This window comes from Canis lupus, chromosome 13 (assembly GCF_048164855.1).
Source record: "Canis lupus baileyi chromosome 13, mCanLup2.hap1, whole genome shotgun sequence".
Lineage (NCBI taxonomy): Eukaryota > Metazoa > Chordata > Mammalia > Carnivora > Canidae > Canis > Canis lupus.
In genome coordinates this window covers 14,903,486-14,917,399 of record NC_132850.1, presented here as the reverse complement: position 1 = coordinate 14,917,399, position 13,914 = coordinate 14,903,486, and the positions used below count along the sequence as shown (strand labels likewise).

The 13,914-nt window shown below is 49.5% G+C and overlaps 1 protein-coding gene across 3 annotated transcripts; it reads right to left on the bottom strand.

The window, feature by feature from the left end:
- Positions 1–12: 12 nt before the first annotated feature.
- LOC140602585 (cytochrome P450 4A11-like) lies at positions 13–12,784 on the bottom strand. 3 transcript variants are annotated; one of them, XR_012005518.1, is made up of 13 exons: positions 12,434–12,784; positions 11,493–11,634; positions 10,669–10,713; positions 10,071–10,198; positions 8,654–8,778; positions 8,129–8,283; positions 7,575–7,681; positions 7,289–7,479; positions 7,048–7,181; positions 5,899–5,963; positions 5,684–5,760; positions 839–940; positions 13–218 (listed from the first exon to the last, which is right to left on the bottom strand). XR_012005518.1 is itself a non-coding variant. In XM_072772265.1 (12 exons), exons 1-12 carry the CDS (start codon positions 12,626–12,628, stop codon positions 3,147–3,149), a joined length of 1,533 nt encoding a protein of 510 aa, XP_072628366.1. In that variant the 5' UTR covers positions 12,629–12,783; the 3' UTR covers positions 3,000–3,146. The 3 variants fall into 3 exon arrangements, 1 of the variants encoding a protein (XP_072628366.1); XM_072772265.1 differs by lacking the exons at positions 13–218; positions 839–940 and adding an exon at positions 3,000–3,315 and having other exon boundaries at positions 12,434–12,783; XR_012005519.1 differs by lacking the exons at positions 13–218; positions 839–940; positions 5,899–5,963 and adding an exon at positions 3,243–3,315 and having other exon boundaries at positions 12,434–12,783.
- Between the last annotated feature and the right edge of the window lie 1,130 nt (positions 12,785–13,914).

Here is a 13,914-nt window from a genome sequence, read left to right as displayed (position 1 = left end):
TATACAGGACAATGAATTTCTAAAGTAAATTTCCAGGTAACCACCAGTGAAATCAAGGAATTTGGAATATGTTTTTTCAGGTGAATCTTCTACCCCTCCTGAGACAGGTCTCTGTAGCTCTCCTACTGCCGTCAGCATCCATGCCACAGACACTCAGTGATCTGAGTGCTCAGGCTTTTGTTGAGGAAGGTGGCAGAGTGGCATTCAAGGGGGGTTTCCTGGAAGAGATAGTACTTGAATCAAACCTTGAGGTCTAAAGGTGCCGAGAATGACTTTAGGGGAGGGCTTTGGGCTGGGGCCACATGACAGATTAGAGATTCTTCACTGTAGTCCCTGCAGCATGGCTGATGACTGGGGTCACATGTACCTCTAGAGTTCAAGATCTAAGGCCACTAGTGGGTTCTAATCCAGGAATTAGACAACAGTGGAAGGGAGGACACTGGAGACTAAGGGGAAGGATCAGAGAGAGGAATTCTAGCTCTGGGACTTGGGGATATCTCTGTTGCCCTGGGGATGTACCATCTGGAGACACATCCTTCCTGCTACTCATGCTTTCCCTCTTAGAAGAAGGCCACAGCCTTGGAAGGTTGGCTATGGGCCACCTGCTCACTCCTGCAAAGCCCCGTCAGGACCCAGACCTTCTTGCCCACCTGAGGCTGGGTTACAGAGACCTCAGCCAGGGTGTCACCCATGCCACCAACTTCCCTCTCTGTCCTGCCCCTGGACAGATCTTTCTCCATGCCAGCAGAGGAATGTGGCAGTAGTTATCACCTGCGAGCAGAACCCAGAGGTCATAACCAACTGTGGCCAATGGGTGGTACTCAAGTCTAAGACTTACCTACTTTCGTTACCTCTGGATTATCAGGAGGCTTATGAGGCAGGATTTACCCTACTTCAATGTCAGAGGAAGGAAACTGCCAAGATGCTCATCAGAAAACAGCTTGGGAAAAAAAAAAAAAAAAGAAAACAGCTTGAACTAAAGCCTTCTGACTTTGGCCTCTTTTGACCAAGACTTCACAGGCATATTAACTGTCTCTCTGAAAGCTCGTGTTGGTTGGAAGTGGAGCTGAGAACACCAGAACCTGACAGAAGAGGGAGGCTCCACGTGGGAGGGGAGGACCAAGGCTACAGACTAGTGGGCACCAAAGATGAATTCCACTTAATCCTTCCAGCCCTCCAAACACACCCCATTGCCTCCTAGGACCCCAGGCATTTTTGTGCACCTGTATGGGTAGAGTGTAGAGGGTGTGAGGGGGTACACACAGGTGTGGCTATGCAAATATGTGTCTTAGGGGTTGTGCATATGAATGTGAACTCACCCCAGGATTTTTTCCTTTGCCTCAAGCTAGCAGGGTCACTTCTTGGTCAGATTCTTTACCTTCAACATAATCCTGTGGTTAGAGCACGTGTCCATGGCTGGCCACCCAGAATTCCAAGTTCCTATTGTCTTGAACTCTCTGAGTCTGGCTAACCTCTGCCCTTCTGTACCACCAGATGCCAGGGAATCTGTCCAACTTCATGCCTACCACTTTCCCAGCTTACTTTTTTGCCCCAATCCCTAGTCAAACAGTAAGCATCCACCCTGCCCTTTCTTAAAGCAGGGCTGAACTAGCCCAGTGACCCAGGAAGCCATGGGACTGAAAGGGAGGTCCTGGATGCAAGCACCAGCTGGGGGAGAAGCCCCTTCAGGGAGGCAGAATGTGGCATTACACCACAGGCAAAAGGCTGCAGGTAGGGAGGTCTGTCTATGATATCCAGGGTCTGGGCTAGGTAGGAATGGCAGCGAGTAGGACAGAAGGAAGATCTGTATTTAGAACCCACAGAATAGTGGCTGGATTGAGAGGGGCTGATGGAGGAGGGCAACGAAGGCCTGGGAACAGGGCCCAGGGCCAGGAGGACTAGCACCCAGGCAGTCACATAATGGGGCAGGGTTGAAGAAGCCCCTTCCTACTCAAGGTGGCTGGCCAGAGATTCAAAGGACTGCCAAGGGGCTTTCCTGTGGAGAGGTGCCACCAGTAGTTTGCTATTGGAGTCTGACATCCTTTTCCACTGGCCAATCCATTTGCCTGCATGGGCTCCTCCTAGTGTGTCCTGGAAAGCCCACTCCATGGCCTGAGGCAATGGGACACATCTGGCCTTCCTGGGGTCCCGGCATCACAGAGCAGATACTACCTCCCTTCTTTGTCTCCTTTGTCTTTGCTTCCTTTCTCTCTCTTCTCTTCCATTTATCTACCTCAAAGGGAAAACACACACTCCATATAACATTAAAACTTTATTTGTGGGAGGAGGAAAGAAGAGGGTATGTGAATATCAAATGGGTACACAGGTAACACACAGGAGAAAGCTAGAAGCAAGGACCAATAGGAGTCACAAAAGGACTAAGCAGGCTGAATTTTGGCTCCCCAAGGAGCCAACCTTCCAGGTCTGTGGGCTTCTAATAGGGAAAGCATGAATAGCAGGAGGGATATGTCTCGAAGCTGAAGTATGTCTGTTCTCTCTAAGCGTACCTGTCTAATCACAAAACTCCTTATGGAAGACAAGGGGATCTGAAGACAGAAGCAGAAAGACATTGAAAGATGCTGTTGCATTTGAAAAGAGGAGGCTCCAGGAGCTAAAGATTGGAAAGAATGCAGCTTGATGCTGGACAAGGCAGAGAGGGATTCTCCCTTAGGGCCTAGAGTTAGTGGGACCAGGCCAATATCTTGGCTGTGGTCCAACAAAATCCATTTTAGACTTTGAGCTCCAGAATGTAAGAGAACAAGTTTGTGTTGTTCTAAGTCACTGAGACTGGAGTAAGTTGGCATAGCAGACAGAGGAAAATAATATAGGGACACCAAATAGGCGCAAAAGGGGAAAGACATGCAGAGGACAGGCAGGTTGGGGGAACAGACAGCATCAAGTGGGCAGTCAGAGGGACAGCTGGGTGGGAGATTGTAATAAGCAAATAAGAAGGAATCTTGGAAAAGGGTGAGACAGAAGCACAGACAGTTTGATGCACAGGAGCAGGAGAGCAGGAGAGCAGGAAGGCTGGCAGGTGGGCAGACAGGAAGCAGGAAGTGAGCAGAAACCAGCAGACAGGAGAGACTGACAGGAAGACAGAATGGCAGGCAGGAGGCCCTCGGGGTTCATCCTTGTCCCCACAAGGGTTAGAGGAGCTTCCTGAGATGCAGGTGGATCCCATTCTTGGACATCAACACAATTCTTGGAGTGGGGACAGGGATCCTGAAGGGATCTGGTGCCAGCTCAAAGCGGAGCAGGGTCAGGGCCACCGCCACCTTCATCTCGTTCATGGCAAAGTGCTTCCCGATGCAGTTCCTGGGTCAGGGAGGGAAAAGGAAATGAGGAGTGGCCTCGAAGTCCCTGCCAGGAACAGTCCCTTCAGGGCCAGCCTGCATGGGCCCAGCCCTGATTGCCTTCCCTGGACACATGCACATCTCTACCCCAAGCCTTGCTTTGTTAACACTCTCCCCTTGACCTCTGACAAAAGCCTACACTCCTCCGGAATCAGCTCCTCCTCTTACCTCTGCTCTCAGCAGGCCTGAAACCCTGTTACAGGAGGGTCAACACTTTGAGCCTCAGAGCCAAGTCAAGTGATCACTATAACAGTTAATCATTAGGTTCTTTGCTCTCTGCACCAGCCATTTCTGGTTTCACAATGTGGAGGCCAGGCCAGGGCACCAGAGGGGGTGGGCTGGGCCACATTTCAGGTTCTAACCATATCCAGGAGGTACACAGGGCCCCAGATCCTCATAGAAATGACAAGATGGAGTTGGGTAAGGAAGTCAGGATGCCAACAGGGAAGCTCCCTGCAGGGGCAGAGCCTTAGGGATGCTCAAGCTGCTGTGCTATCTGCCTTCCAGTTTGGATCCAGACGCCTACCTCTTCCTCAGTCCCTCATTCAACCAGCTGCTGTTGCCTTCCAATTCTACAGCAGAAGTGTCCCTGCCTATCATTCCTCAGCTGCCGCCTCACCTGGACTTTTCTGTCTCCTGCCTCTGGTCCCTCTCCTGATGCCCCACCCTCCTACACTCAGAGCCTCCCATGTCCTCCATCACAGGGAAACATCTCCATATGGCTCAGCTGGCATCAAAGCCCTCTCTGGGTTGTTGGCACACTCACCTGTCACCTATCTACCTCTGTCTCCCAGCTCAGCAACTGCTGAGGAGATCCCAGAGAATGCCCTCCCTCCACCTCTGCCTGCCAAATGCCCAAGGCTAAGGGCAATGCCAGTCTGCCCTCAGCCTCACACCCACCCCCTATTGGCTGTGCCACTTCATTCCTGTATCCTGAATCACAAACTATTTTACTCAAGGACACGTCACTTTCCAGTATAGGACAGTGCCAGAAACATGGAACTTCCTACTGTGGGGTCAATTAGTAAATGAGTGAGGGCAAGAAAGAATGAATGGATAATATCTCTTTTGAGTAGAGGCATTTATTTCTTGACTGAGAACTCCTGGAGGCCAGGGCAGTTTCCCATCTCATAGCATAGGCTTGGCACAGAGTCGGGCTTAATAAGCAATCTTATAATGATGTTTATTGAACAACAACAACAAGAAGCCCGGAAAGGAATAAACAAAAGCCGCCACTAGTTCTGAGCTAGGAATTGAGCTGTCTACTTTTCTCCTGTCTCTACTGGCAGGCACATGACTTGCACTGATGTCTAGCAGGAAGGAGTCAATCCCAGGGAGAATCCAAATCCTGGAGCCAGTGTCTGGAAGAAGAGTTTGCCTAAAGCCTATTCTGTAAGAGTGGATTCACTATTTGAAGAACTCACAGATTGATGTATTCAGAAAAAAAGTTGTTTCTAGTAACTACTTACAAGGTTCATTGCAGTTACCATTTATAGGACACTCAGCAGCACGGGAGGATTTCACAGTAGCCGCTCTGGTGAATAGTCATTCAATTGAAACACATCAAGTGTGCTTTATATTTTATACATCAGGGAGACTTCTCAAGTTTTTCGTGTATAGAATAGTGGGTTTTTCTCTCAAAAGCAGTTGATTGTCCTCAATTTTATGCTTCTTGCCAACGTACAGTATGTAGACTCTGGGACTATGATAGGTAAATCCCATTTATGTAAAGAATTTTGCCAACTGGAAAATTTGTCATGGTTATGAGAATACTAATGAGCAGTAAACATTTTGTTGTATCAGATTGCAAAAATAGAGAAGAAAGGCATTGGTGTGGGACTTTGCTCAAACCATTCTTATACACGACTGGAGTGCTTACAAGATTCCATAGGAAATCCAAACACAAGCAAACATCACTGATATCATGAATGACAGATCAGTGAATAAGGTACAAAAGGCAATGAACTGGACTGACAATATGGGAAGAAAGAAAACATCTTTTGGCATTACTGGTATTAAGAAGAGCAAACATCTAAAATACTGAAATTCTGAGAAGTCATCCTCCTAAATTGAGGAAAATACTAGAATACACTGAACTTTGGAGCACCATGACACTGACTTATGGTTGACCATTGGGGAGAGCAATGGGTCAAAGTTTCCATGGCAGGTTGTGATTGCCACCTTCCTTTTGAACACAGAGACACACACCTCTTTCTCAGCACATAATCACACAAGGCTAGTAACTGCAGACACCACAGATGGACACAGGACAATGCAAACATCAGATATGCATCCAGTGACACTCACCCACCCAAGGAAAATTGCCTCACCTTGATCCTCCTGAGAAGGGCAGGAAAGCATGGCTGTGTCGAGAGACACCTGGTGCAAACCGGGAAGGGTCAAACACCTGCAGAAAAGCCCCAGGGTCAGGGTAGGTGTGATCTATCTCCTCCTTCCTCCCAACCTCAGGACACACCCAGAAATGAAACAGGAGGAGGGATTGGTTTGTAGAGATCCTCCCATTCCCTTCCCAAGGCCATCGTACCTCTGGGTTTGGCCACACATTTGGGTTGTGGTGAAGGGCATAAAAGGAGAGCAAGACTAAGAATCCTGTGGAGCAGAAGAGAAAAGAATGGTCATCCCTGCCTGCGGGGCCAGGTGCTTGCCCACACCACTTGGCAGCTGCTATGAGAGTTGCTTCTCATCACTCTGAGGGGAATGATAGTGTAGCAGGAGAGGTGGGGCAGACATGGCACAGCACATGTGCCCAGATTAGTAGATACCCAGACCAGGGTGAGAAGCAGAAAGAACTGGAGGCATACGTTAGAGAGCAGCTCAAGGGACAACTCACGTTTACCAGGTATCACCCATCAGCTCTTGGGGAATATGCATTGACTAATCCATCTCACAACAACCCTCCAAGGAAGGCCCAATAAATGTCCATTGTTCACGTGAGCACCTAAGCCTCAGAGAGGCTGAGCAACTTGCCTATGACCACCCAGCTGGGATGTGGCAGGGCTGGGATTCAGAGCAGAGGTGAGCTAAAAGGTAGACTAGACCATGGCAGGGACTTCAGATGTGGTCACCAGCTGCTCTCTCCATCAACCTGGGGGCTCTCCAGAGACTGCACCATCTGAGCCATGACAGAAAATTCTCTAATCTCTCTCATTAGCCTAGACACTATAAGGAAAGACCACATCTCCCCTTGCCCATTCTGATTGTCTCTGAGCACTCATATCTCAGGGAATTAGAATATTAGAGCAAACTGAAAGCTACACTGAGAGGCCCTCATGTCTTTATTTATTGAGCTTTAGCTGGATTTAAGCTCTGTGCAAAGCGCATTATATACCTCACCCAAACAACAAAGTAAATATTGATTTACTTGAGGGGGAAAAGAGTCTTATTTTTTAAAAAGATTTTATTTATTTATTCATGAGAGACATGAGAGAGAGAGAGAGAGAGAGAGTTAGGCAGAAAGAGAAGCAAGTTCCATGCAGGTAGCCTAACGTGGGACTCGATCCCTGGATTCCAGGATCATGACCTGGGCTGAAGGTGGCGCTAAACTGCTGAGCCACCCGGGTTGCCCAGAAATGAGTCTTAAAGACATTCAAAAACCACCCCAGGACATGTGGATTTCAGATCTCCCATGCGTCCCCCAGGAGTGCTTGTGGAGTGAGAGTGGTGAAGGCCACACCTTTGGGCAAAGAGCGTCCATCAGAGAAGGTGATGGGCTTGCTGAGCTCTCTGCCAACATTTGGAACTGGTGGATAGAGTCGCAATGCCTCCTTGATGCACATGGTGGTGTAGGGCATCTGGTCCAGGTGCTCCCTAAAACAAAGCTCTCTTGAAAGGCGGGCAAGGCCCTGCCAACCAGGTTATCCTCTAGTTGAGGGGGGCAGGACCCTCACAAAGCCCTCCCATCTCATGAGACTCACCAGGTGATGGAGGCACCATCCCCCAGAAGGCTCTGGATCTCCTCCCGGCACCTCTGCTGATGCTCGGGATGTGTGGCCAGAGCATAGAGGATCCAGGAGATGCCACTGGCTGTGGTGTCATGCCCCTCAAACATGAATGTGTCCACTTCTGCACGGAGGTCCTTGTCAGACAAGCCCCTCCCATTCTCCACCTAGGAAGGAAGACCCAGAGAGAGGGCAGAGTTTGAGTTTGCACCCTTGCTCCCCACCTGTGGGCAAATGCTCAGACCTCCCCTGCCACGCTCACTTTGGCAAAGAGGAGGATGTCCAGGAAGTCCAAGTGCCTCTTGTTCCTGATCTTCTCCAGCTCTCCCTTGTCCTGTAGCTGAGCCTTCCTCAGCTTGATCACTCGGTCTGCCCAAACAGTGTTCCCAGGCGGAGTTGAGAGCTCTGAGTGCCCAGGCATATAGCCAGCCACATAGCCCACCTGCCTCCTGTGCCCCAGTCAGGGTGCCAGGGGGGTCAAAAGGAGTGTAGCAATGCCAGTGTGCATGCCAGGGTGAGAGCCCTAGCACCAGGTATTTGCATGTCAGTGCTCCCCTCAACAGCACAGCCCAAGGAGGCTCTGCTTGTATGTGGCTGGCAGGGGAGCTCATTCAACCTTCACCCATGTTGTGATGCATGTAGCTTCCTGCATTTTACCTGGCACCCTAACAGGTGCACCAGGTGGGGATCCAGAGTGGGTTTGTCCCAGGTTCTGGAGGGGCACTGAGGGGAAAGCCTCTGCCTGAGGCATCAGGGCCCATGCCTTTGGGATGTGCCTGATGAAGGAGGGGAGAAGATCAGAGGGCAGAGTCCAACCTGTGTGTTGATGGGCAAGCTGGCAGGCCTTGTGGTTCCTGCGGCCTTCAGAGGTCAGCCCGTAGAAGATGTCTTTCTGGTAGAAAACGTTCCTCATCCGGGAAAACACCAGGTAGTTCAGATCTCGAATGGCCTGAATGTAGGCCTGGGAGTTCCTGAAGGGGGATGAGGCAGAAGAGTCGAGGTGGAGGGAGGCATCTGAACTGGAGTGGAGTGGGGCTGTGAGTGGAGGTTTCCTCAGTCATTGGTGCAGGTGATCCTAGGCATCTTACATTTCTGTCTTATGCCCCAGAGACCCTCAGCCATTTATGAGGGACTTGGGCAGCCAGGCTTCTCCCTGAGGCAGGGGTCAGAGTCTGTGCCTAATGCAGGTTTGGTAGGGCTGAAATTGACTGTGTCAGACTGGAGCTCTCTGCAGAATGTGGCTCTTTGGGTTGGTAAACATCCCAGCTACTGGAACTGCCTCCAGATGAGTCCACATCAGTTGGTAGGAAATAGGACGCTGCCGCTATGCATTTCACTAACCTGTCTGCCTGGTGGTTGCCCTGGTAGCTGAAGGCACACTTCATAATGGTGTCCAAGGTCATCAAGGAGACATGGTCAAAGATCTCCAGATGTGAGTTCTGACTGAGGAGTTCCTCCCACTTGTCCTGTGTAGAGGGGACACATTGATCCTTCTCTACTCCTCTGGAAGGCCCATGCTGACAAGGCTAGGCTCTCTCTCTGCTGCTCCACATATTCTGATGACATGTCCTCACTTTCTAAAGCAGTTGTGTTTCATCGATTTAGGACCATAGAGCTGAATATTTGTTTTTTTTAAATAATAAATTTATTTTTTATTGGTGTTCAACTTGCCAACATATAGAATAACACCCAGCGTTCATCCCGTCAAGTACCCCCCTCAGTGCCCGTCACTCAGTCACCCCCACCCCCCGCCCTCCTCCCCTTCCACCACCCCTAGTTTGTTTCCCAGAGTTAGGAGTCTTTATGTTCTGTCTCCCTCTCTGATATTTCCCACCCATTTTCTTTCCCTTCCCTTCTATTCCCTTTCACTATTATTTATATTCCCCAAATGAATGAGAACATATAATGTTTGTTCATAGAGCTGAATATTTGTGATATGTCGAGTATTTTCTCAGAAACTGTTGTTATTTTATTAAGAATGATCTCTTGAGGCTGACTTAGGGATACGTTATGGCTATAACCACCTTTTAGTAGACTGGAAACGTCATTACTCAGGAGATAAAGGGGGAATCTTTTCTGCCCTGGGACTGACCTACACAGAGCAATAGATGAAGTCCCAGTTTAGGGAACAAGTGTCAAGGCAAGATAAAGGTCAAGGGGCCAATTTTAGGAGGTCCTGAGAAAGGAGTATTTGGGACGTCAATCCTCTTGTTCAGCAAATGTCAGCTGAGTACAGTGAGTGAGCAATAGGGTCAAGCTCAGAGATGATGTACTGGCAGGACTCAGCTCTGGGGTTTGAGACCTGGTTTGCATTTCTCTCCATGGAGTGGCTAAGATCCATGCAGACTTCTTCAGTCCCACCCCAGAGCCCACCTGAGTGAATCTGGGACGTCCCCAATGTCCCCACTGCCACTGAAGCTGCTACTACCCAGGCCAGCCAGGGGCAGCTTGTCCTATTCTCCAAGGGTATTGACTACTCTTCCCGTCCAAGCCAAAGACATGCAAGTGGGAGGAGAATGGACCCTGTCTCCACCATGTTTCTCTCTCCTGTGGGCAGGGAGCAAAGAGTGGATGAAAGTGGGTGCCAGGGTGCTTTCCTGTCCCATCCGCCCTCCGGGGGCTCTGTCTCATTGCAGGGTGTAATGAGTGATTCCAGGGGCCACGCTAATGCATTTATGAAGGATACAGCTGTCTGAGAATGGACTTTGTGAACTGTGCTGTGGGTGTGAGTGTGCAGGTGAGGTAGGGTTCGACTTACCAGCATCACTTGGACAGAGTCAGCCATGAGTCTCACGTAGGGTTTCAGGATGTCATAGTGGAAGGCCGGGGTCAGCATCCGCCGGTGCTGGAACCATGTCTCTCCATTCAGCAGGAGCAAACCATACCCTGGACCACAGTGTGTTTGGGGGGTGGGTGGGAAGGGACCTTCCCCGAGTTATCCAGGGACAATATGGGGGAACCCAGAGTGTCAGAAGAAGGGCATCCTTGGCAAAGCAGGAAAGGCCAGTGCATGTTAAGAAGGGGACTTCCCAAAGCCTGAGGCCAGGAAGTGGTTATGACAGCTGTGACATGGAGGTTGAAACAGAGCAGGGATGGGTCGTACAAGGAAGTTAGTGAAAAATCAGGCTGAGTTCGAGGTGAGGGCTGAGAAGCAGTGTGGGAGAGCCTGAGGTACAGAGGGCTCCACTACCTTTCGGTGGGGGTGAGGGTTTTATAAGAAGGAGAGAAGGGGGCTCAATTCAGAGTTGAGTGGAGTCACTGTGGTGCTGGTCTCTTCCTGTTAGTCTGGGCCAAATGGACAGTTGCTGGCAAACCTAAGCAGACGGTGGACCATAGTCCTAGTTAAACATACTTACCTATCCAGGGAGCCATGAGTTTGTAAGAGCCATCAGATTTTGGGTCTGAAAGTAAGAAGGACATGACAGCAAACTGGTGGTGACCAAGGAATTCAGCTGGTCCCAAAGGCAGCTGTGGTCTAGATCTTTGGCCCCCATCCCTTGCTGAAGCTTGTCAGCTGGCATTTTGTGTCAAGCCACTTCCCACTTGCCTCTGAACCCGTACTCTTTTTCTTTCCTGATAGTGAATGTTGGTTCAAGAAGGCAGACTCAGTGTCCCACAGCAGAGCCCCACTGGACCAGGTAGGTGGATTGGACAGAAACAAAGGCGTTCTTTTAGTGTCAAAGAAAAGACAGAATTTCTGAGTTCTTTTCTGTAAGTTGTTGAGTCTCAGGCATCCCATTACCCAGCACAGGCAATAGTTAGAAGTGCCAAATCCAAGCTCTCTTGTATGAGAAACTGTCTTTCAGTTCTGCAATCATCTCAGTTTGGTTAAGAAAGGAAGGAAAGAAGGCTGGCAGGCAGGAAGGAAGGAAGAAGAAAATTACAGAAAAGAAAGGAACAGAATACAACAGGAAAGATTAGAAAAGAGAAAAGAAGCCAGGGAAAAAAGAAAGGAAAGGAAAGGAAAAGAAAAAAGCAGCCCAACACAGCTCTTTCAGCATTCAGTTAAAGAATTATCTGGCTTTCATCTGGCATGTGGGATGGGGTGTGGGGGGGAATGGTTAATAGAGGGTCAGGTATTGAGGGCTGAGCCTCTCATGGTTTCTGCAATTTCACAGACCCCTGGGCATGTGTCCAAGAGGGAAGAGCTGCTTCAACAGGTATGAGGGTGTCCTCTCACCAGATCGCCCCAGGATCAGTTTCATGTAGTCAGGGTCATAGATCACGATCTCTGCCTCTGTGCCCCATATCCAGCGAGAAAATGCACATGGGAAGTCCTCTATCCATTTCAGTAGCAGCTGCAGCTCATCTCCTTTTTGCAACTGTCACCAAAAGAAAGATAAATCAATAGAACCTTCTGGTTCCAGGACTAGTGCCAGGGGAAAGGGCAGGATGTGCATAGGGGTAGAGTTCTTGATCTACCAGAAGAACTAAGTATTCAGAACTGTTTCTTATGACATTGCCTCTATACAGACTTTCTGGGCTGTCCAAGGTTTGTCCAGAGGTCAGATTCTGTCCCATTGTTGAGTAGAATTAGCAGCCTTCACAATCAACTGCCTTCAGAAACTTATCAGGGATTGACTCCATGGTGTACAAAACTTCAGGAAGTCATTAGTGCAACATTTGCATAAAAAATTTATGACAACTTTTATCACTTGGTAAGAAGTTTTGCCATATAATTTTACTTATTTGGAGCATAAAATGGATTACATTTTAAAATTTAAATTTATATATTTTATTTTTCTAACTGACAGATTTAAGAGGCCCTGACAGTAGAGGATACTAATGCTCTGATGGAGGGAAGCCCAAGTCTCGGCGGAAGATTTGGGAACTCCAGATTGGACATTAGAAGCCCTTTCTCATGCTTTGTTCATCCATCAAATCATCATTTACCAAGATGTCCTTGGGTTCCTTGAGTCAGTTGACTACAACTCCCCAGTTGACTCCTACTACTTGTTGAATCCATAAACCATTGGTGAGCCCCTCTATAGGTGGGCTTCTCCTTGCCCTGGGCACCCCTCCCACACAGCTAGTGCTGGCACCAAACAGATGTTGGGTAGGTAGTTGCTGCCTTCCCCAACCTGCCCAGCCCTCCCTCTCCCCAGTCCAGCCCCTACCTACCTCCCGCTTGTGCCCGAAGAGCCAGTGGGAAGGAGGGGACGGGAACTGCTGGACAGCTTTGAGCAGCCACTGCCTGCGCTGGTAGAGCTGTGCTGCCTTGAGCAGCAGCAGAGCCAGGCCTAGCAGGGAGGCCAGCTGCAGGAGCCCAGACACAGTGTCCAGGGGTCTGGTGAGGCTCAGTACAGAGACACTCATGGTTCAGGGGCTGCTGGGTCACTGACTCTCCCTGAGTGTTGCTGAAATCCTCTGACCACCTGGCCTAGTCAATCAGGGGAGGATGGCCCTGCCCACCCGGAGGGGGAGCGAAGCACGAGGGCAGAGCTTAGACTGGGATTACAGAGTTCATTAACTGAGAGGATCCACCTTAGCAATCCATAGGAAGGAAACCTTCTGAACAGACAGTGATAATTTAAAACCATGGCACATTCCCCTTTGCCCTTCTCCCTGTTATTCATCAATTATTTCAGGAGCACCTACTTTGTGCCTGGGGGTGAGCTACGAGCCAGGCCACAGTGGCCAGCAAAACAGACATGAACCGTGACTGCAAAAAATTTACAGCCTAGTTTACCAAATGTCCAGGAGGTGTGCTTGGGTTAATGGTTATCCCATTTCTGAGAAAAGAACACTTATGAGGAGCTAACGTGATGTGGCCAGAGGAAAGTCGCCTTTGAGAGGGTCAAATGAGATTAGAATCAGGGGGCCTCCATGCTGTCTGCCCCAGCTGCCTCTGCACTGTTCCCCACACTTGTCCCAGTCCACCATTCACTTGTGTCCTGGGCTGACTGTGCTGGCAGGCAGAGCACTGGCCTCACACTCAGGAGGCCCAGCCTCAGGGCTCGCTCAGGACATCTGAAGCCAGGCAATCACACTCTCTGTGCCTCAGATTCTCCTTCTGTAACGGGGGTAAACATTCCTTTGCCAAGTTCCTCCCAGGAATGCTCATTCATTCAGTCACTGATGCACTCAGCAAATGCTTCCTGAGCTCACGCTCTGGGAGGTCAAGGCAGAAAACTAAGGCAGTACAGGGAAACTTGCTAAGGCCTGTACTGAAAGAGTGAATAGTGGGCTGGGCCCATCCAGGGAAGGAGAAAACTACAAACAAGAATGGGACCCTGAAGGGTGAGTAAGAGTTCACCAGATAGAGAGTCCCCAGGAGATGGGTGGGGGCTACAGCTCATGGAGATCCTGTGAATATGCATCTGAGGAGGACAATTTAAGAGTCTGAGCTTAGGAAAAAAAAAAAAAGAATAAGAGTCTGAGCTTAAGTCTGAGTAAGTTGTGCTGGCATGGTCAACATTGATCCACCAGTCAATATCTTTCCCATTTATCTGGTATACAGACAGACCAACCAAGGAGCCTTTGAAGGTTGTAACAGAGCGACCTGTGTCCTTATGCTTCTAAAGAATGGGTCACAGGGCTGTGCCTGGTGGTGATGCCCAGTGAAGTCTTACTGATTGACGAATAAACAGAGGAAAATAGGA